This window comes from Eurytemora carolleeae, unplaced genomic scaffold (genome assembly GCF_000591075.1).
Source record: "Eurytemora carolleeae unplaced genomic scaffold, Eaff_2.0 scaffold953, whole genome shotgun sequence".
In the NCBI taxonomy this organism is placed as follows: domain Eukaryota; kingdom Metazoa; phylum Arthropoda; class Copepoda; order Calanoida; family Temoridae; genus Eurytemora; species Eurytemora carolleeae.
Genome location: NW_019396998.1, coordinates 160316 through 183998, shown reverse-complemented (window position 1 = coordinate 183998; position 23683 = coordinate 160316). Strand labels below are relative to the sequence as shown.

Below are 23683 nucleotides of genomic sequence, written 5' to 3'. Positions count from 1 at the left end.
GTTACTAATGGAGGGTCCTCAAACCCTGCAACCTACGCAGAGCTGTGAGGGTCCTCCAAACCTGCAACCTACTCAGAGCTGTCAGCTCCAGTTCTTCTCAAGACAATGGAGACAACTTCAGGTTTTTAAACTTTTAAAAGTTCAGATGCAGATGCAGATACAGATACAGATACAGATACAGATACAGATACAGATACAGATACAGATACAGATACAGATACAGATACAGAGTGGTTGATATAATTATTCCCTTTATTTTATGTTGATGCATGAATCCGCACTTTTACAGAGAAACCGTGATTTGAAATAATCATTTCTTAGTAAGATTAAGTATGATTCATCAGTCGTCAGACAAAATTTTAAAAGGGTTCCGTTGTGAATCCAACTTAATGAATGGAGGGTGAAAGGTTGCAAAGATAAAGGGATTAAAAATGTTCAGTTTGTGGCCGCAAGTTACAACTTACAAGTTCTTTGGCTTTTTGTTAGATTTTTTTGTAAATATTCTTTTTTTGTGTGATTTCACGTATTACACCTTAATTCTTCGCCATGTAATTGCGGTATTGAAAATAACATGATTATTTATTCTTGATTTTTGTAGGAGTTGGTCAGAATGCTATGGGTCCTTTGGCTCCAATGTTCAGGAAAATTTGTTGATCAAAATATTTTATTTTTGAGAATTAATCAAAATCAAGCGTATCTAAAAACATAAAATTGTAAAGACTGTTTGTCTATTTTAATGTTTTTTGATAGTAAAGTATGTCCGATCATAACTCATGAACCTCTTGACCGATTTACCTCAAATTTTGATTGAGGAACTTGTTATAAATCCATGCATGTTCTTATACAATGGCAGGCGATTAAATCAATATAATGAAGACGACTTTTGATTTCAATTTTTATTTATGTTAAACATAGAAGTCAAGAGAAGCTGTCAATTAATTCTAAATTACTTGTAAACTTGTAATTCGAAATTTTGTTGTTAACAATCAAAACTTAAATTAAAAATTCGTCTTCATTATAATCGCATATTACTGTAACTTGGTTTGAAATTTGCAAAAAAAACCATATTTCCGATAAAGCTAGTAAATCATAAAAATCAAAAAAAAACTTGGAATAGGAAGACGACTGTTAGACTCAAGTTATGATTAAAATAGTCCAACAAACATGAACAACTGAACCATTTTACAACATTTTACATAATGAAATATCATCTTTTTATTCCACTTCACAACTTACAGATTATATAATATCGATTACATAGATTTTATATTCAATCAATCAATCCATTTTGATCAAAGATTAAATTTCTAGAAGTGCTCTGTCCCCCTCTACCGACGAAAATGAGGTGGTAAAAAAAGTTTATTTTTAAAATACAGGGTGTCCCAATAAACATGGGAATTAAGAGACGACTTTTAAATCGTCTTTGATTTTCGATAATTGACAAATGACAAAGAGTGTATCAAAAAAGTTTTTGATGTTATTTAATAAATTTGAATTGGAATTCTCGTAAAATCTTCATAATTTATGAATTCGTGTTTAGAACAAAACTATTTCTTACAAAAATGTCCCGGCATTTTTTGTTTTTGTTTACAGCGATAACCAGAAAACTGTGGAATAGGAAGACGACATTATAACAATGCTTTTGTGTAATTGATGTTTTTACTAAGTAACTAGTGTTACTAATACTTATTAAATTATTTATTAAGTTAATGGGGTCGCTTACAACGAATAATTGCTGTGTCTCATGTTCAGTGGACTATTTCAAGTTTTAACTTATGTTTATAAGTCGTCTTCCTATTCCAGAGTTTTCTGGTCATTGTTGTAGAAGTTGCAACAATCTTAAATTACAAAATTCTACGTGACATTTCTTAAGTAAAATAAAAATAACAACAAGTTTTATTCCATTTTTTGTTGTTGTCATTATCAAAACTTTAAACCCAAGTTTTCTAATTTGCATTATATTATCCTGTTACATAAAGGTAAAACCTAAAACCATTGTTTACTTCAAATAATTCATTAAAATTAATCACATTGTATTTTTAAAAAAATACTAATAATTAGGAAAAGTAGCATTTTTGTATCATTTTTGTCTTTTTAAAAATTCAAAACAATTTATAATTTTAAATTTAATTGAACTTTTTACTTTTTTTTAAGATGAATAATGCAACTCCGTGAACTTGTATTGATTCTACACTCTTCGGTATTAGTCGTTTTTAACAATTTTCTCCGTATTGACGCAACAGATAGAAGTAAGATTAGAAGCGATCGATATCGAATTCAGTTCGACGTCAACCTATACCCCCTTTCATTTTTCGCGAACACTCCCTTTTCATTTTTTTCAGGTGAATACCAAAGATTGGATGGCTGACCATATTGGATTTGATATGGAAGGTTGGATTTTTATTTTAAATGTTTTACATTTTTATTCATCAAAGTTTTACATTTTAATTTATAAAAGTTTTACATTTTTTTACAATGTTTTACAGTTTTTTTCTTAAAGTTTTACATTTTTATTCATCAAAGTTTTACATTTTTATTTATCAAAGTTTTACATTTTTATTTTATCATAGTTTTACATTTTAATTTATCAAAGTTTTACATTTTTATTTATAAAAGTTTTACATTTTTATTTATCAAAGTTTTACATTTTAATTCATCAAAGTTTTACATTTATATTTATCAAAGTTTTACATTTATGATTATAAAAGTTTTACATTTTTATTTATCAAAGTTTTACAATTTTATTTATCAAAGTTTTGCATTTTATTTATTAAAGTGTTAAATTAGGACGACTTTTATTTAGCAGTAAAGACATTTTCTTAAAATAGAAAATGCGAAAATTTCGTGAAAAGCTGCGAAATTTCGGGAAAAAATAATGCGAAAATTTCACGTAAAATTAGGCGAAAATTTCGTGAAAAAACGGAATATAAGTGAAAAACAAGAAAATTAAGTGAAAAAATTTATAATTGGCTGGCTGAGCGGCTAATAGTCATGGGTGAACGTATGTGAACGAACAGAATAAGTTTCTAGAGAAATCAAATTCTCTTCATCAAACATTTATTAAAGTAAAGGAAGAGAAATTATTATATGACTTAGAATCAGAGCAGAGAATTCCACAAGTTTTGTTGCGCAATTAATTGTTGCAGCTATAACACTGATGGTTTTCGCGGAATTTTTTGTCCCCGGAAAAATTTCGGCGAAATTTCCGTGAAAAAATGCGAAATTTTGCGTAAAAGTTTGCGGAATGCAACCGAAAATATTGCATTTTTTCGCACTATTTAAAATAAAAAATGACGTTTCATCTACAGTAAAACCCTAAATATTAAATACATCGAAAGAATTTATGAGATGTCGTCTTGACAATTTTTCAATGGGTTTTACACTATTTTAAGTAAATCTTAATATTTGCGAAAATACAGTAAAACCCTTAATAACGAATACATCGGAAGAATTTATCAAATGTCGTCTTGACAATTTTTCAATGAGTTTTATACTTTATTACGGAAATTTCAGTATTTGCGAAAATAAATAAATAGCCATGAATATGCGGGAAAAGTTTTAAAGAGCTCCATATAATCATTCAATTAAAAAACTAAATATCTGCAACATTCCATTATCAAAAGGTGAAGAATACGACATTTGATGAATTCTTTCTATGTATTCGTTATTAAGGGTTTCACTGTAGGTAAATAGCCATGAATATGCGGGAACAGTTTTAAAGAGTTCCATATAAATATTTAATTAAAAAAACTAAATATCTGCAACATTCAATTATCAGAAAGTGAAGAATACGACATTTGATGAATTCTTTCGATGTATTTAATATTTAGGGTTTAACTGTTAAACGTCAAAATGTCTGAACCTATCAGACCCACAATTTGTGTGACAAGTCTTACACGACCATTAAAGGTTTATGGAAGATTAAAAGTTAAATATTTTGTCAAGAAAAATGTCAAGTTAAAATTTTTTAGAAATCTATTAATGTTCACAAAAAAATGGATTTGAAAATTAACATTTAGACGCTTTGATCAATGCTAGAAGAGGAGCGAGAAGCGCCCGGAACGACTAGTACTTAAAATTTTTTTTTTTTAATCTCAAACTTTTCAATTTGATTTCAGGAGATGCCTACAGGAGAGATAATATAATGGGCAGTCCTCTACCAAACACCATTTCTGAGTATAACGTCAATCAATATTAACAGAAAACAAAACAAAAAGACAATTTTTAAGTCGTCTTTGTTTTACGTTGAATTTTTTCGTGTTAACTGTAACACAGTGGTTTTTCAGTTTTTCTTATTCCGTAAAAAATGATGCAGCTGTTAAGGAAAAATGAAAGGGGTAAAGGCTGAAACAGAAACACTTTTGGATCGAATTGATCGCAACCTATGAGTTCTATCTGATGTTCCTGTCTCGAAAAATTGATATAAAACTGTGTCAACGTTATCCCAAAACTGATATAAATGAGATGTGGTATCGGAATAAAAGTTTTAAACAGATCATTTTCAGCAAATACGCAACGAATCTGAAAATCAGAAAAAAGTATTGGTGTAACGTTGACACAGTTTAATATCAAATTCTTGAGACAGGGACATCAGATTGTATCATAGTACTCATATAGGTCGCGATATAGGTAGCAGCCTATACCCCCTTTCATTTTCTTTAACAGTCCCTTTAAATAATGAAGATCACATTTTAAATGTTAACCTTTAGATTCTCACATTTTTAGATTAAATTTTGTCCCTAGCTAAAGCTCTGGACAAAATTAAAACTGAAAAGGCTTGAACCTTCTCAATGAAGAGAAATTTCTGTACAAAAACTTTATTACACTGCGAACCAAAATAACAGTGATATAAATAGTTATTAGAGACTTTATTTTAGGGAAGAGGGTCAAGCCAAGAAGACAGCTGCAATGTTAGAACAGTTTCTCAACAATTCAAGGTATTTTCTAATAGTTTCTTTAAAATATCGATCTTTCCTAAAACATTTAGAAAATACAAAAAAAAACGAAAATAATAACATAATGTTAGGGAAGGGATAAAATAAAATGTTGTGATATATGCCTGTATGTTTGTAATACAGTGATAACCAGAAAACTCTGGAATAGTAAGACGACTTTTAGAATCAAGTTTTTACTTTAAAAATTTCAATAACCATGAAAAACAGCAATTGTGCTGTGTAAACAGAAACAGACCCATTTCATAAAAAAAGTAATTTTATAAGTGTCTGATAAAACTATTTGCCTTGTAACATCATCAAATACACTTAAGTATTGCTGTAATGTCGTCTTCCTATTCCATTATTTTCTGGTTATCACTGTATTATAGAACATGTTTTTAGTTGTTTTAATTACAAACAAAAACAGAATTAATTGTGCAAATTTATCTAAATTCTCAATTGTATTTCTGCGATTGATGACTTTTAACAGAATCGATTAAAATATTTGTCGAATTTTATTTTTAAATGCAAATTTGCCCAAAACAAAATCAGTCCTTAAAATTGCAAATAGTGCAAAAACTTAAAAAATCCTTATTTTCAAGTTTACTTGTTAATCATGGTATTTACCAAATATCGATTGATTGATATTTCAACTAAATGTCAGATTGTCAAAACTGTCAAGTAATATAATTCGTAGTAAAACAAAATAATATATTATACTAGCTTTGGAACCCAACATTGCCCGGGTTAACCATAGTTACTTCCGCCGTTTACCCGCACTTGGTCTTAAATTACGATTTTTGCTATTTTTCCAGACCCACTCAACATAGAATCAAAATTTGAGTCAAATCGGTCCAGGGGTTCCAGAGATATGATCGGGCAAACAAACAAACAGACACCAAAACAGAGATTACAACTTTATATTTATGATATTAGATATTCAAGTGGTGATTTTACATGTAACACTCCAATGTGAACACCAATCCAATTTACTTTAAAAGTTGAACACACTGATAAAACTCTTTAGCTTATAACATCATTAAATATAGGTCGTCTTCTAATTTCACAGTCTCATTTTATGTCTTACTGTCTTTTCCCATTTTCGATAAAATTCACTAGAAGCTTAAGCTGGTAAAACACTAGAATTTCCCTGGAAGAAGCTGCTTTATTTGGTGTACCGTCCTGTTTTGTCTTATATAACCTGTATGTGTACTGTACAGATCGCTCTAGATGGTTAGATGTCAGCCCGGTTCTTAATAAACCGGTCTTAACAGTGAAAAAGTCGGTACGGTACATATAAAGTTGGTGCGGTACATATAAAGTCGGTACGGTACATATAAAGTCGGTACGGTACTTGAAATGAATTTTAAGGTTACAGTGTGTTTATTGTATAATGTATAGTGAGACCTATAAGACGATGGATGAAGGTCAAGCTGACCCTGGCAGCGCTGGGGCTAAATATCAGCTTAGTGAAGAGGGTCAACTGCAGCCAGTCATGACCAGGTGCCTTCTTTAAAGAGATATTCAACAAATTTAAAAAAAGGGACCAATATAAATTAATGTTTGTTTGAGCATTGAACCTTCAAGATGTTAAAGGGACAGTAAGCGAAATTTTAAATTTACTTTTGGATTGGATGAAATCCTATATTCATTAGAATTTTTTTTAAATAATCGTTTTTTAATTAAACGATTGTATCGATTGTTTAAAAAGTTTAAAAGAAACGGTTTGTTCGTTGTGACCCGTCGTTTTTCTAAAAAGAAAAACAAAAAACGAAACGAAAAACTATCGTTTATATCGATCGTAAACGAATAACAACCCTACAAGTGGCATTGTATAAATATTAACATTCAAATTACTGCGGTTGAATCAGAATATTAATATTATTGGGTTGCCAGGAATAATGTGACATCATCCGCGTTTAGTTCATACAGTCCTCGACAACCAGTCAAAAGTAAAGTTAGGTACAGTTGTGAAATTACGCTTACAATCCCTTTAATCATTAAATATTTGCATTTAGTTTTCTTTAAACTTAAAGCTGAAAAGACTAAAATAAATAAACAATTTGTAAGCCAAATGTTTCCCTTTAAAATTTATAATTTTCTATTTCTTTAACTAGTGCTGAACTACGCTTGATTAAATACTACAACTTGCCTCCCCCTCCTCCTGGAAAATACATTCAACCCCCTCGCAACAGGAGTAGGGTAGAGAGACTTAGGTTAGTACATTAAACCTTTAAGTACTAGGAGTAGAGTAGAGAGACTTAGGTTAGTACATTACACCTTCAAGTAATAGGAGTAGGGTAGAGAGACTTAGGTTAGTACATTAAACCTTCAAGTAATAGGAGTAGGGTAGAGAGACTTAGGTTAGTACATTAACCCTCTAGTACTAGGAGTAGGGTAGAGAGACGTGGGTTAGTACATTAAACCCTCTATTACTAGTAGTAGGGTAGGGAGACGTAGGTTAGTACATTAAACCCTCTAGGAATAGGAGTAGGGTAAAGAGACTTAGGTTAATACACTAAACCCTCTAGGAATACTATTAGGGTAGAGAGACTTAGGTTTGTACATTAAACCCTCTAGGAATAGTATTAGGGTAGAGAGACTTAGGTTAGTACATTAAACCCTCTAGTAATAGGAGTAGGGTAGAGAGACTTTGGTTAGTAAATTAAACCTTCAAGTAATATGAGTAGGGTAAAGAGACTTTGGTTAGTACATTAAACCCTCTAGTACTAGGAGTAGGGTAGAGAGACGTAGTTTAGTACATTAAACCCTCTAGGAATAGGAGTAGGGTAGAGAGACTTAGGTTAATACACTAAACCCTCTAGGAATACTATTAGGGTAGAGAGACTTAGGTTAGTACATTAAACCCTCTAGTAATAGTATTAGGGTAGAGAGATTTGGGTTATTTATATTTAACATTGTGCCCAGAGACATGTTAGTAATTCCTTACTTTGTGTTAGCACAGTCACTCCTAATATTTTGCACAGTCTAACTCTATCTTATAGAGATTTCTCTATTCTAGATATATATCTCTATCTTAGATATATCCCTATTCTAGCTATATCTTTGTTCTAGATATATCTCTATTCTAAATATATAACTCTAGTCTAGATATATCTCTATTATAGATATATCTCTCTTTTCCAGATATGTCTCTTGTCTAGATATATCTCTATTCTGGATATATCTCTATTTTAGATAGATCTCTGTTCTAGATATATCTCTATTTTAGATATCTCTCTATTCTAGTTATATCCCTATTCTAGATATCTCTCTATTCTACATATCTCTCTATTCTAGATATATCTCTATTCTAGATAAATCTCTATTTTAGATATCTCTCTGAGATATATGGGCATAAGAGTAGCTTTGAGAGTGAGGATATGGGCTCCATGAGGAAGTTGATGATCAAGATCAACGTTGCTCTCCTCGTCTTCGTCGTCATTGTTATCATCATCTTCGTCATCATCAAGTATGTATTAAAAGGGACTGTGGGCGTAATTTCAAGTGCCTTCCATTTATAGAGTGACATGTCCGATTTTCAGGGATACCCTCTACACCTTTGTAACCTTCAGTCTCCGGCATTCAATCTTCAACTATGCTTATGAGGGTATCTACCTCATCGCTGTCTGGATATATGTTTACAGGGTACACTGTTAGAAATGCCATTTTGTAAATTTTCTGAGCTGCATCAATTCTGAGGAGGACTTTTTCAACAGATCGGTTTCAACCTAACCCTACATTGACAAAGAATGATCTAAGATATTGTTAGATGTTTTTAATAATCAAAATTAAAAGCTCTAAAAAAACGCAAAGCAAAACTGAATAAAATAACTTTTGTGTAATAGAAATATCTAACATATTCTTAGTTTTAGATAATGAGCATTGTAACAACATGTCAGAAAACACATAAATTTAAGAAAACTCGATCATTAAAATCTGTGTTAAAAGTTTTCAAAAAACTGTCAGAAGGATGGGATATTTTGGGAAATATGGATATTTTTTAACTGACTTATTTTTGTCCAGCACAGCTCACAAATCACTTGTATATTTATAAAAAAAATTTAATCATTATATTTAAAAAAAAAGTAATTTAAAAGCAAATCAATTGGAAATACAGTGTATCTATGTTTTAAAGATATTTAAGTTGAAATAAATATTTATATCTATATATTCTTATTATAACAGATATTTTTTGTCAGCTAAGGTCTAGTCAGTTGATGGAGCTGAGGCAGATCCTATCTACCTCTGAGCCCCAATATCCTCATTTTCTCCTCCAACCAGGGAATAGGAATAAAGGGAAGGGAGATGGCGCTGGTCTGGCATGAGAAAACGAGTGCGTTATTACACACGCATACTCTTTTGTTACAGACACACAACATGACTAAGTCAAGAAAAATATAATTAAGCTTGAATAACGAGTATAGTTTATTGTAAACTTTAATCAAGTTATATTCTTTGCATGAAAATTTGGCTTATAGTGTTGACTTAATAATGTAAATAATATATTACATTTATATTAAACTTATTTTAGAGTAAACAATTAACAATAAACAAATGTACTCTCCTAGACTTTACAAATACCGAGATTCTTATGTACTGTATATACCTACAGTACACGCTTTCGGTTCGTTAATACTTACACACACTCTGCGACCAACGGGTTTCCCGACGCTCTAACACCCTCGTTCGTACGTGAAGCGATCAGTGTATATATACCTACACCATGCACGCCTTCGGTTCGACTTACACACACTCTTTTGGTATAGACACACACACATATGATGTTTCCGCCCCCTTCCTCCAACTCACCTCAAAGTCCTTGTCTTAATAAGTCTATATAAGATTTAATGTGTATGTGGCTCGGTAAAGAAAAAATGAGGCTCGCAGTTATATATCAGAGGGGGGGGGATGTTAAAACCTGAAATGTTCCCTGTAGGATCTGATGGTTTTTAAGATAACGAAACAGACCCACAGTGTACAATGATCTACGCATCTATCACCATTTCTTGAATTTATTTCAATAATAATTAAAGTTGTGCAGTGTCTATAGCAAGATTTTTTGCCCAATTAGAGAAATAATTTGCATGTTTGCAAAAACAGGTTTTCAACAAAATTTGTTTTAAGTAACTTTACATTGTCTAAAATTATGCTTATGTTTTTGTTTTCTTCAAACTTTTTGCAAATTATAAATCTTATCTTTAAAATTATATCACTTATTAGTCTGATACTGTTTCAGTAAAGACCAGAAAAACTGTGTAATAGGAAGACGACATTAAAGCAATAGCTAAGTGTATTTGATGTTGTTACAAAGCAAATAGTTTTACTTGTGACTTATTTAAACACTTATTAAGTGGAATGGGTTTGTTTACACTGGACAATTGCCGTGTTTCATGTTCCTTGGACTTTTTAAAGTCATTATTGAGTCTAAACTTTTTTTTGCCATTTTCAGAGTTTTCTGGTTAACTATCAGAGTTTTCTGGTTAACTATCAGAGTTTTCTGGTTAACTATCAGTATAGAAGAAATCTTAAAATTGTGTTTGACCAATCTAAGTTGATGATTAATACATTGATTACCAAACTTATTGTCAAATTTCATCTAATTTGAAATTCCGATAAAGTTTTTGTAATCGTAATTGTTTTAATTTTAAAAGATGTAAACAATAATATAATTATGAAGTGTTTTTAAGTCGTGAAACTATTTTGCAACTATCAAAGATCACAGACGATCTTCAAGTGGTCTCTAAATTGTCATGTTTCAAAACATTCATTTTATTCGAATAATAATTTATTGTACTCCAGTTTATGGGAGGAAACTAAACATTATTACAGTGAGAACCATAAGACTCTGAAATAGGAAGACGACTTTAAGACTCATGTTATTGATTCAGCAATTTTGCAGTGTAAACAGAACAGTTTCACAGTTTCAAAGTGGTTTAATAAGTAAAAAAGTGAAGCTATATGGTTTTTAAGAACATCAAATTCAATTAACAATTGCTTTCGTATCCTCATACTATTCCACCGTTTTCTGGTTCTCCCTGTATAATGTTCCGTCACTCAATAAGTGGATTCCTATAACTCTGTTTAACAGTTTGTTAAAAAATGTTTAAAGTAAGTGGTTATTATCGTGAACAACATGTAATGCTTTTCCATCAATTTGACAATACACAAAAATAAGGCTGGGCAACGACATGCCGTTATAACATTAACAACAGTATTTGAAAGTCAATGGGAAATTTTATTAACAAATGGAAAAACGTTAATTATCTAATCGTTTGCGCACAAAATGCACCGAAAATTGACGAAAAAAGGACATTTTTGGTTAATTTTGACCATTAAAATTGCATGAAAATCATGAACAAATTAATGTATGTCTTATATATTAAAGTATTTTAAGTTAAACCTCAAGATCATAGATTAATAACAACACAGATAGAACTGTAGATATTGTCTTTTAAAAATTTAGGGGTTTTGCGTTCACAATAATCCCGATGCAGAAGCCCAAAGGAGTTACGCGCATGCCGCGTTAAATTACAAGACAGAGAGGGTTATTGTGAACGAAAACCCCCTAAATCTTAAACCAGACGACATTAAGTGTTCTATCTGAATTGTTATCGATATAATCTATGCTCAAGTCCATTATTATAACGAAGTTGATCTTACCAACCGTTAACGGTGAAGGCAGTTAACAAATATTTTCAATAACTAACGTTAACTTCTCTAAATCAATTTTGTTACAGGTCATCAATTTCATTAACGAAAGGAAACCTTGATAATTAAACTAAACTAAACTAAACTAAACTAAACTAAACTAAACTAAACTAAACTAAACTAAACTAAACCAGTTTAAAGTTGCAGATAGACAGATTAAATTATGTACAGTCGTCTCTGAAGTTTTATCCTTTGTGGGTAACCCTGTGCTCGATGAACCTGTTGTTTCGTTTATTTTTCTAATAAATAACGAAGGATCGCACAAATATTGAACGACCCCAGTCTTAAAGGGAGCTTTCGCCAAAAATTAAAGGACATGGCTTGGTCCAATTTTTAGATTTACTAATGGATCAATAAACCCAAGCTTGGGTTTAACTCCGGGTACTATATTAACTGTCCTATGTACAACATAACTTGAACTATGTACAGTGAGGCGATGCTCACAATACGCTTATATTATTTTCAGACATACAAGCCCTTTAATTTTTTTAAACGCTGATATTAGTCTCTTTAAAAGCTTTAGTTTTTCAATAATTCAATGAATAAAATTCACAAACTTTTTTTATTGGAAATTTTACAACAATTTTTATTTTTAATCTCAAATGTGTGGAATATTTTAAATTGGTAGTCAAATACTGTCCATAGTGCAATTGTGTACGTAATTGACACCTGTTTCAGATTTTTATCTTGATTTGTTACTTTTTAGAAAAATCTTACAATGGAGTCTACAGAGTCCTCTGGCGGGAAAAAGGCGAAATCTCAGAGGGATGCTTCGCCCCGGGTTAATCCAGATGCCATTAGGTAAACATATCATACAGGGTGTCCCAATAAACATAAACATATCATACAGGGTGTCCCAATAAACATAAACATATCATACAGATTGTCCCAATAAACATAAAAATATCATGCAGGGTGTCCCAATAAACATGGGAATAAAATGACAACTTCTATATCGTCTTTGTTCCTTGCGTTATTAATTTGTGAACATAATTTTGTAATATCACAGTTAAAACATTTAACATCAAAAACTACCAGTCTCTGGATCCCAAAAATTCATGGTCTACCAATTGTTTATACCATCAAAATTGAATGAGATATTAGGGAATTTGTCCAGATTCCAGTTTATTAAAAATCAACAAAATTGATCAAATGCTTAATATCTCCGTCATTTATAAAGAAGGTAGACCACATTTTGGAAAGCTCATTAAACTTTGATTCTTTTTTTGACGCATTTAATGTAGTATCGGAAGACGATATTCATGTCGTCTCTCATTGCTCATGTTTATTGGGACTTCCTGTAGCTGGAAATTTGCGGCGCTTCTCCCGCTTTTCCTTGTGTTTGTCTTAATATTTAAAATTCTTATTAAAAATGTCATCCTTTCACCTTATTTTTGTTACAGTGTTAAATTTCAATTAAAGAGTGGTATACCAGATTCGCAAGCTTTGTCTGATCAAAGATAAAAAGATATTTTTGATTTTCTACCTAAAAATAGTTTGTTATCAATTGTGAAACAAGAAGTTAGGAAAGAGTGGAGTACCGCTGTGAATCCGACATGTCACTCTTTATATAGAGGGTCACCTAAAATGACGTCTACAGTTCCTTTATGATATTTATGATTTGACACTTTTTCATAGGATTTCCGAAAATTATTCATTGTACATACATTTGATTAAAACATTGAATACAATTTTATCTTAGATATTTTGGCATTGCATTTCTCCCTAAACTGGCTCTGCATATCCTTTCCTAAACTTTCAGCCCGAGACGATAAATATATTGTCAGATTCTTTCAGAGATAAAAATTCAGGGATAGATAGAAGAACTTTTTTTAAAATTTGGCAAATATTTCAAAAACGGAATTTTTTATTTGAATTTTAGAATTTTTAATTTTTTAAAATGTACTTTGGGGTTCAAAAAGTATTTCTGAACGCCTCAAGCCCTTTATATATTTTTCAACTGGTATTTTAGCTTAGATACAACTTCAGTCGATCCTGTCAAACCATACTCCACTGTATAGTGTTTATACAATTAAAATTCAGAATACTTGATAACTTTATAACATACTTTACTGTAAAGTATTAGTGTGTATCCCATTCAGTATACCAGCATACCTTTAACCATACTATACTGTATACTGTATACCATTCAGTATACCAGTATACCTTTAACCATACTATACTGTAAAGTGTATACCATTCAGTATACCAGTAAACTTTTAACCATACTATACTGTATAGTGTATACCATTCAGTATACCAGTAAACCTTTAACCATACTCTACTGTATACTGTATATACCATTCAGGACTGTAAAGTGTAAATACCATTCAGTATACCAGTAAACCTTTAACCATACTATACTGTATACTGTATATACCATTCAGTATACCAGTATACCTTTAACCATACTATACTGTATACTGTATATACCATTCAGTATACCATTATACCTTCAACCATACTATACTGTAAAGTGTATATCATTCAGTATACCAGTAAACCTTTCACCATACTATATTGTAAAGTGTATATACCATTCAGTATACCAGTAAACCTTTAACCATACTATACTGTATACTGTATATACCATTCAGTATGCCAGTATACCTTCAACCATACTATATTGTAAAGTGAATATACCATTCAGTTTACCAGTAAACCTTTAACCATACTATACTGTATACTGTATATACCATTCAGTATACCAGTATACCTTCAACCATACTATATTGTAAAGTGTATACCATTCAGTATATCAATCAGTTTTTTTTTTAATTATTAAATAACGACAACGAAAAATCAAGTAAAAATTATACAGTATATGGTTAGGAACATATTTCACAAAAGAAATTTGTCAATAAATCAATGCTAAAATCAATTATTTCGTTTTCATTATATTGAATTTCTTATTTTCTTTGAATTTATTCGCAGATTTTTTCAAATTCTTCAAATGTCGTCTTTGCCATAATAATTCTAGAAAATCTGCAGACAATCTTTGTGAATAATGAGAAACCAGAATAATAAGAAAATAGAAACTAATAATTGAACAAGATTACTTAATTTCGATGATAAATTTAATTTTTATTTTCTCAACATGTTCCTATACATGACGTTTGTAGTTTATTGTAGAACTTTTTTACATTGTATTGTCGTCGTTATTTATTAGTTTAAAAAAACTAATTCTGAAAAAGGATCCACCCCCAAAGTAGGAGTTTTGAACGTCGAATTTGCGCTCAAACTCAGGATTTACAGATCTTTAAGAAGTTTAATATGTCTCATATGAATCCGAAAGAAGTTTTCCACACTACATACTCAGTTCAACTATCTTACATAGCCGGTCACTCCCTTTAAAATGGCTTAATCTTCCTAATATCCTAATTGTACCATTGTATACAAAGTACTGCTGACTTATTATAAAGTTCTTCCGGTTTATTGTACATAAACTGGCTAAATCTAAAGTCCTTGTACAGTACTGCCAAATGACTGTACACTGTAAAATACTGCCGACATATTGTATATAAGCTGGCTGGATCTATGTCCTTGTACGTTACTGCCAGATAATTGTAAAGATATTGTATTGTAGACGAGGGACCGTCCTGCCCTCCATCATGAGGCCGAACATGAACCTCCTGCCCTTGAAGGTTACCCTCTTCCTCTTCAACGGAGCAACCTTCGCCCTTCAGCCTTATCTTACCATACACATGAAGGTAGAACTAATTATCTTACCATTCACATGAAGGTAGAACTAATTATCTAACTATACACATGAAGGTAGAACTAATTATCTTACCATACACATGAAGGTAGAACTATTATCTTACCATGCAAATGAAGGTAGAACTAATTATCTTACCATTCACATGAAGGTAAAACTAATTATCTAACTATACACATGAAGGTAGAACTAATTATCTAACAATACACATGAAGGTAGAACTAATTATCTAACTATACACATGGAGGTAGAACTAGTTATCTTACCATACACATGAAGGTAGAACTAATTATCTTACCATACACATGAAGGTAGAATTAATTATCTTACCATACACATGAAGGTAGAACTAATTATCTTACCATACACATGAAGGTAGAACTAATTATCTAACTATACACATGAAGGTAGAACTAATTATCTTACCACGCACATGAAGGTAGAACTAATTATCTTACCATGCACATGAAGGTAGAACTAATTATCTAACTATACACATGAAGGTAGAACTAATTATCTTACCATACACATGAAGGTAGAACTAATTATCTTACCATTCACATGAAGGTAGAACTAATTATCTTACCATACACATGAAGTTAGAACTAATTATCTTACCATGCACATGAAGATAGAACTAATTATCTTACCATGCACATGAAGGTAGAACTAATTATCTTACCATACACATGAAGGTAGAACTAATTATCTTACCATACACATGAAGGTAGAACTAATTATCTTACCATACACATGAAGGTAGAACTAATTATCTAACTATACACATGAAGGTAGAACTAATTATCTAACCATATCATATGTATGTGCATATATCTTCTATTTTTAGAATATAGGAATATATGATGTGGATATATCTTTTATGTTTAGGATATAAGAATATATGATGTGGATATAATTTTTATGTTTATAATATATGAATATATGATGTGGGGATATCTTCTATGCTTAGAATATAAGAATATATGATGTGGATATTTCTTCTATGTTTAGGATATAGGAATATATGATGTGGATATATCTTCTATGTTTTGAATATATGAATATATGATGTGGGTATATCTTCTATGTTTAGAATATATAGGAATACATGATGTGGATATATCTTCTATGTTTAGAGTATATGAATGATCTGGATATTTCTTATGTTTAGGATATAGGAATAAACGATGTGGATATCGCTCTTATGTATGCTATTCTACCGTTCTCAGTTTTCATAGGTAAAACATTTATAATGAAGCTCTTCGCTCATATATATATATATATATATATATTCATTTTTAAAGGAATTGAGTCTTTTTAACAAACTATGATTTTTAATTCGTATATCTTTGCAAACCTATGTCGTAAACCTTAGATATCTGAAACTATGAATTCTGATATATCAAGTAATCTAAGTATTAAATATCACAGGCTTACAACATCAGGTTGCAAAGATATAGGGATTGGAAAATTTAAGTTTGTGACAAAGACTCATTTCCTTTGTATTTTATATGTTAGCATAACTGGCCCAACGGCTAAGATATTTTGAGGGAAGCCATGGGTAACATAGGCGAAACAAATTAGAATTTATTTTTTTAAATTAAATTTTTTTTAAACTATAATTTCTTTTAAAACATTATAGCAAATAAATCACTTCAAAAAGTTGGATAATCAAATATTCAACCCATAATGTCGGTCGAGGTCTTTAAATTTTTTAATAGAAAAAGAACGTTCGCCAATAATTCTAATTTTGTTTTCCTTTTTCTTTGCAAATTGATGTCGTACTTCAAACTATGAATTTAAAAATCAAAAAAAAAACAATGGTTTGCAATATTAGTTTCTAAAGATATAGCAAGTACACTCGAAAATTAAAATTTTTATTAAATCTTTCATTAAAATGTTGGATGGCTGCCAAATAAGCAACAAAACCCTCTGATTTGTCAATAAAAGTTGGATGACTGACAAAATGATTGAATTTTTTGTTGAATAAAAGCAATTTTTTTATTTCTATACGTGCTAAGAATAAAATTGTCATCTTTTTAACTTTATCTCAACTCCATTCCTGTAGGTCCCCCGATTGTTGGGTTCTTTGCTGACAAGTTAGGGAATTATATGCGGGTTCTTCTCCTAAATATTGTCGGCTGTGCAGTATTCCATACTCTTCTCTTAGCTGTTCCCACCAACCTTCATAGGTAGGTCAAATAGTAAAGGACTCGATCAGATCAGAAAAAAGTGAGGATTCAGCATAACTCCCCTTTCATTTTTCGCCAAACATGGGCCTTTAAAGGGACTGTAAGCGTAATTCAAAATGACCCTCCATTATCTATGCAAAGATGGAAATGCCTGATTTACAACTGTACCATTGAAAGTTTTGCCTGATTAAGTATATCAAGTATATCAAGTATATCAAGTATATCAAGTATATCAAGTATATCAAGTATATCAAGTATATCAAGTATATCAAGTATATCAAGTATATCTAGTATATCAAGTATATCAAGTATATCATGTATATTAAGTATATCAAGTATATCAACTATATTAAGTATATCAAGTATATCAAGTATATCAATCATGAATATTAAGTATATCAAGTACATCAACTATATTAAGTATATCAAGTATATCAACTATATTAAGTATATCAACTATATTAAGTATATCAACTATATTAAGTATATCAAGTATTTCCATTTTTCCACCAAAGTAACTTTCGCCTTTCTTTATTATAAGAATCAATGGAATAACTCCCAGAAATAAACACATTTTGCGTCAGAAGAAAACGAAGATATCTTCCACATTTTGATCAGATTAAAGTTTCAACGATACCGCTGTAAATCGGGCATTGCCATCTTTGCTTTGAGGTTCACTTGAAATAAGACATACAGTCTCTTTAAGGGTGGGAGCATTTGCCACTTTAATGATAAAAAAGTTCAAATTAACTTGTTCCACCATTACTAACATTTTCTCTAATACCAAAAAATATCCAATTATTTTCGTCTAACTTTTGAATTTATTATGAGCTTTACATTTTTTTGTAAAGATCAATTCACTAGGTGTGCCAGGGAAAAATGTTTTCAAACACAGGGTTACCCACAAAAGATGAGACTTTCAGGACGACAAAAAATCGCTTTAAATTTAACGATATTAAGGTCAAATGTAGTCTTCTGGCTAAAATTTTGACTGTTTACAACTTTATAGAATAATTTTGAAAATAGAAAATTAATTTTTAAGTTACATGAAACCATGAGAGTGTAAGGGTAAAGTTTGAAGAAATTCGTAGGGTCGTCTCTTGTGTCTCATTCTTTGTAAATAACCCTGTACAGTGTACATCAAAATATCTGCCTTCAAACATTGATTAGACATATATTAACATATTTTGATGAAAATGAAAAATGAATTGCGCTGCCCTTTAAAAAATAACGCTGATATTTTTCCAAAACTTTTTTATATTATCCGAGGGTTATTAATAGGTACAACAGAAGAACAAAATGGTTCTAATTTTAGTTGAAATATGATATTCAGGTTTATTAGAATTTGATTATATTTAATAATTATTTCAGGGTTCATCATCCAAACACTACCCTGAGTATGGTTGGATGGAATATATAAACCATATTTCAGGGTTCATTATCCAAACACTACCCTGAGTATGGTTGGATGGAATATATATATAAACCATATTTCAGGGTTCATTATCCAAACACTACCCTAGTATAGTTGGATGGAATATATATAAACCATATTTCAGGGTTCATCATCCAAACACTACTCTGAGTATGGTTGGATGGAATACATAAACCATATTTCAGGGTTCATTATCTAAACACTACCCTGAGTATGGTTGGATGGAATACATAAAACATATTTCAGGGTTCATTATCCAAACACTACCCTGAGTATGGTTGGACGGAATATATAAATCATATTTCAGGGTTCATCATCCAAACACTACCCTGAGTATGGTTGGATGGAATATATATAAACCATATTTCAGGGTTCATCATCCAAACACTACCCTGAGTATGGTTGGATGGAATATATAAACCATATTTCAGGGTTCATTATCCAAACACTACCCTGAGTATGGTTGGATGGAATATATAAATCATATTTCAGGGTTCATTATCCAAGCACTACCCTGAGTATGGTTGGATTGAATATATATAAACCATATTTCAGGGTTCATTATCCAAACACTACCCTGAGTATGGTTGGAAGAAACGTAAACCTAACCTGGGCTAAATGTGCAGGAAAGGGGAATGGTTGTACGCATATCAGGTAAATGAATAAATAACCTGTACAATTGTACATACATCTCCTTCAATGTACATAACCTGTACAATTGTACATACATCTCCTTCAATGTACATAACCTGTACAATTGTACACACATCTCCTTCAATGTACATAACCTGTACAATTGTACATACATCTCCTTCAAAGTACAGAGCCCGAAATGTAAACGAGTATTGTTGAATGAAACTCCCGAGTTTCCATTTCGAGGTCTTATCATGTAAGAAGATTTAAATTTAAGAGATTCGAAAAAAAGGAGAATATGAAGAAACTAAATAATATAGGATTTCATAAAGAAAATATTGATATCTACAAAACTGCCTAACCCCATTCTTGAAACCCAGGTTATAAAACTGGCTTTTTAACGATACTCTGTCTTGAGTTTTGGGCTCTGAGCCCAAAACTGAAAACAGGGTATTATTATAAAAACTGCAGTTTTGGAACCCGGGTTTCACGAATGGGGTTAGGCAGTTTTGTGGAAAGCAATATTTTTGTTATGAAATATTATTTCATTTAGTTTCTTTATATTCACCATATGCGATATTTTCCACAGTAGGTTCCATTGTGTACAACTAGAGTATGGATTCTTACTGGATACGAAATACAAAACCTTTAAAATTTACTAAATCCATAAATCTTATGTTTTTTGTTAAAAGTTGGAGTAATTCTTTAAAAAATTGTAAAACTTAACCCCTGAATGGGTATTATATGTAACAAATGGCCGTTTGATGGCAGTCGAAAAACCTTTCGTGAAATGTAGCATGTCGTGCCGGTACAACTACAGGCCTGCTTAGCCTAGGTTGAGAGAGCTTATGAGCTGTCTGTGTATATCTAGTCTGTAGCATTAACCCTATTCCTGCCGGGGGGGGGGGTTTTAGATTTTCTATAAAATGATATTCCAGGGCCCAACAGGTTATATTGCATAAATATGTGAAGTACACCTGCAGTATGGAAACAGTACAACAAAATGGCCGTTTTACACTTTTTTCTAGTAAATTCCTCTCTATATATTCTATTCTCTATGACCCCAGCAGAGATAGGGTTAAGTAATAAGTGTTAAGTGCTTATCGAATTCAGCAATAAGCATTGACATTAAGCATTAAGCTCATTAAGTACTAAGCATTAAGATATTAATTGGTAAGGGTTATAAGTTATGGGTTAAATGTTAAGCATTATTAGCCTTAACAATCTTCCATCAAAGGTTAATTGTTAAATTCGTGTTTTAAGCGCGCAACATGTCTCTAACTTTAAGAAGTTTCAATAGTCGCTAAGCGTAAATTTTCAATAGTTAATTGTTAACAATTAAGTTCTGAGTGTTAACTTGTATAAGTGTTAAGCGTTAACTTTAAATGGCACATTCTAAGTGTTAATTGCTTAAAGCATAAAGTGAAAATGATTAGTAATATATATACTCTCTTAAAGGGACTGTAAGCGTGATTTTAAATGACCTTACATTTGAAGATATCAATGCACGTGGATTAAACGGTTCTGTCAATATTCTAGAAAGCTGTGACTTTCGATTTCAATTTGACCTATTAAACATAAATTTTTAGCCTATTTTTTTGTAATTTTTTGTCGGCACACACGTTTTTAATGAAAAAGTATAAAACAAACAGTTGTTGAATTATCGCCAAAAACGCGTTTCATTTTAAATAGAAGAAACTGAATACCTCTTGAACATGACCGGACAGAGCTTTTCAGGGTACCACTGTAAATCGGGAATTGCCTTCTTTGCATTTACTATAGTTTCAGTAGAAGTAAATATTTCCATTTACTGATAGCGCCGATTCATAACTCTGATTGGATTATGAAATAGATAGAAAGATAGATGTTACCCCCATACTATTTCTATTGGTTCAGAATAGACAACAAACACATGGTTTAACCCTGATTGGATCAGGCGCTAATGGACTCGGCATACAGAAGGGACTGCAGATTGTCACTTAAAATTACGTGTACAGTCCCTTTAACCCTGATGTTAAGGAACCCTGAAGAAGAAGATGAAGATCCTATTCCAATCTATTTTGAACTAAACCATTGTAACTATAATTGCACCAACTCTAAATATGATATTGAGAAAACTCTGGAGGAGTACAAGTTCCTCGGACTATCCATGACTATCGAGGTGATTATCTAGGAATTTTGATGAAAGTCTTGTAGTATCTTTCTCCTGGATCCATTACATTTTATAATTCAAATTTTTTTCAGATACAGGGTGTCCCACGAAACATGGCAGTTGGTGAATAGTTTTCAATGTCTTTTTTTTATTTATTTAAGACTTTTTGCAGTTTATTTCATTAAAAAAATCTTTTACTCAAACATATATTTGTTTTAAATCAATTTTACTATTACTGCCATTTAGTATTTCTTCTTTCATCTTTGGTATCAAACAACCTAACAAATCATGGAAGAAGACATTTTAAACTATTCACCTACTGTCATGTTTTGTGGGACAACCTGTATATTCCCAATTTTTGTCTAAACCTTTTTTGTTGTAAATCCGAGATACTGACTGGAGAGTCAATTTAAATGTCGCCCACAATCCCTTTAATCCATTAAACATTAAAACCTATTCAAAACTGAAATCAACATCACTAATAATTTGCTTAATTCAGGATGTTATCTGCAATCATATTGGAAGAAAACACTGCAAGGAAAATACTGATGTAAAAATCATTTAAAAATCATTTTGTTGTTTTGAAGGAAAAAAATCAAACAATCATGATAATAATGGAAAATAAAAAAAATTTAAAATTTAATTCAAAGGGATGTTCTAAAAATCTATTTCTGCGACAATACTCTATAAATAGACAAAGATATATAATTACATATTTACTTCAGGGTTACCCACAAAGGATGAGACTGTAAAGACAGCAAAAACCTCTAAAAAAGGGCAATTTAAAGCTTGACTTTTGGTTTCTGCTTTTAATTGAGTTTTTTGCTGGTTTTCTAAATGATAAAGCACAGAAATAAACCAGTTTGGGCCTACAACGAACCATGAATGCAAGTCTTATCCTTTGTAAATTTCGTGCTAAATTTAAATCTTTCATGTTATCAATATTTCCAAAGAGATTTTGAGTAGAATAAAAAGTTTTGAATTTATGATTTAAAAACAAAACATTTAATACACTTTGGCGTAAAATCAAAACTAGTGGAGTTACGAGGCCACAAAGCTGTAATAGTAATATCACCCTCTCGTCCAGTTTTCTCAGAACAAAAAGATTAACAAAGCCACGTTATTGTGTAGTTTGTTATTGTTTTACATGAGTAAAGTGTACTGTAGGTTTGGCCAGGAACAAACAGAATAGAATTTATCAGAATTAATTCAAACGTCAGGTAAAAACTAAATAATCATAATAATAGAGATTCTAAAAGTAATAATAATAATAATAATAATAATAATAATAATAATAATAATAATAATAATAATAATAATAATAATAATAATAATAATAATAATAATAATAATAATAATAATAATAATAATAATAATAATAATAATAATAATAATAATAATAATAATAATAATAATAATAATAATAATAATAATAATAATAATAATAATAATAATAATAATAATAATAATAATAATAATAATAATAATAATAATAATAATAATAATAATAATAATAATAATAATAATAATAATAATAATAATAATAATAATAATAATAATAATAATAATAATAATAATAATAATAATAATAATAATAATAATAATAATAATAATAATAATAATAATAATAATAATAATAATAATAATAATAATAATAATAATAATAATAATAATAATAATAATAATAATAATAATAATAATAATAATAATAATAATAATAATAATAATAATAATAATAATAATAATAATAATAATAATAATAATAATAATAATAATAATAATAATAATAATAATAATAATAATAATAATAATAATAATAATAATAATAATAATAATAATAATAATAATAATAATAATAATAATAATAATAATAATAATAATAATAATAATAATAATAATAATAATAAT

At 30.2% G+C, this 23683-nt stretch overlaps 2 protein-coding genes across 3 annotated transcripts in view; both read left to right on the top strand.

Annotated features, from left to right (window-relative positions):
- Positions 1-52: 52 nt before the first annotated feature.
- LOC111710905 (uncharacterized) lies at positions 53-8594 on the top strand. Its single transcript, XM_023485096.1, has 10 exons — positions 53-121; positions 599-641; positions 1312-1345; positions 2343-2391; positions 4119-4176; positions 4878-4937; positions 6336-6437; positions 7052-7150; positions 8269-8406; positions 8480-8594. Exons 1-10 carry the CDS (start codon positions 106-108, stop codon positions 8592-8594), a joined length of 714 nt encoding a protein of 237 aa, XP_023340864.1. The 5' UTR covers positions 53-105.
- A 2427-nt stretch (positions 8595-11021) lies between these two features.
- Positions 11022-23683, top strand: part of LOC111710915 (uncharacterized) — a 28273-nt gene continuing 15611 nt past the window's right edge. Inside the window, exons 1-9 of one of the 2 annotated variants that reach the window (XM_023485109.1) lie at positions 11022-11045; positions 12352-12446; positions 15232-15355; positions 16535-16601; positions 17432-17555; positions 19546-19644; positions 21643-21784; positions 22275-22313; positions 22943-22995. In XM_023485109.1, coding sequence (XP_023340877.1) covers positions 11037-11045; positions 12352-12446; positions 15232-15355; positions 16535-16601; positions 17432-17555; positions 19546-19644; positions 21643-21784; positions 22275-22313; positions 22943-22995 — 752 coding nt within the window. In that variant the 5' untranslated portion in view covers positions 11022-11036. Of the gene's footprint in view, positions 11046-12351; positions 12447-15231; positions 15356-16092; positions 16123-16534; positions 16602-17431; positions 17556-19545; positions 19645-21642; positions 21785-22274; positions 22314-22942; positions 22996-23683 lie in introns of those variants that run through there. The other variant, XM_023485110.1, reaches the window with a different exon arrangement.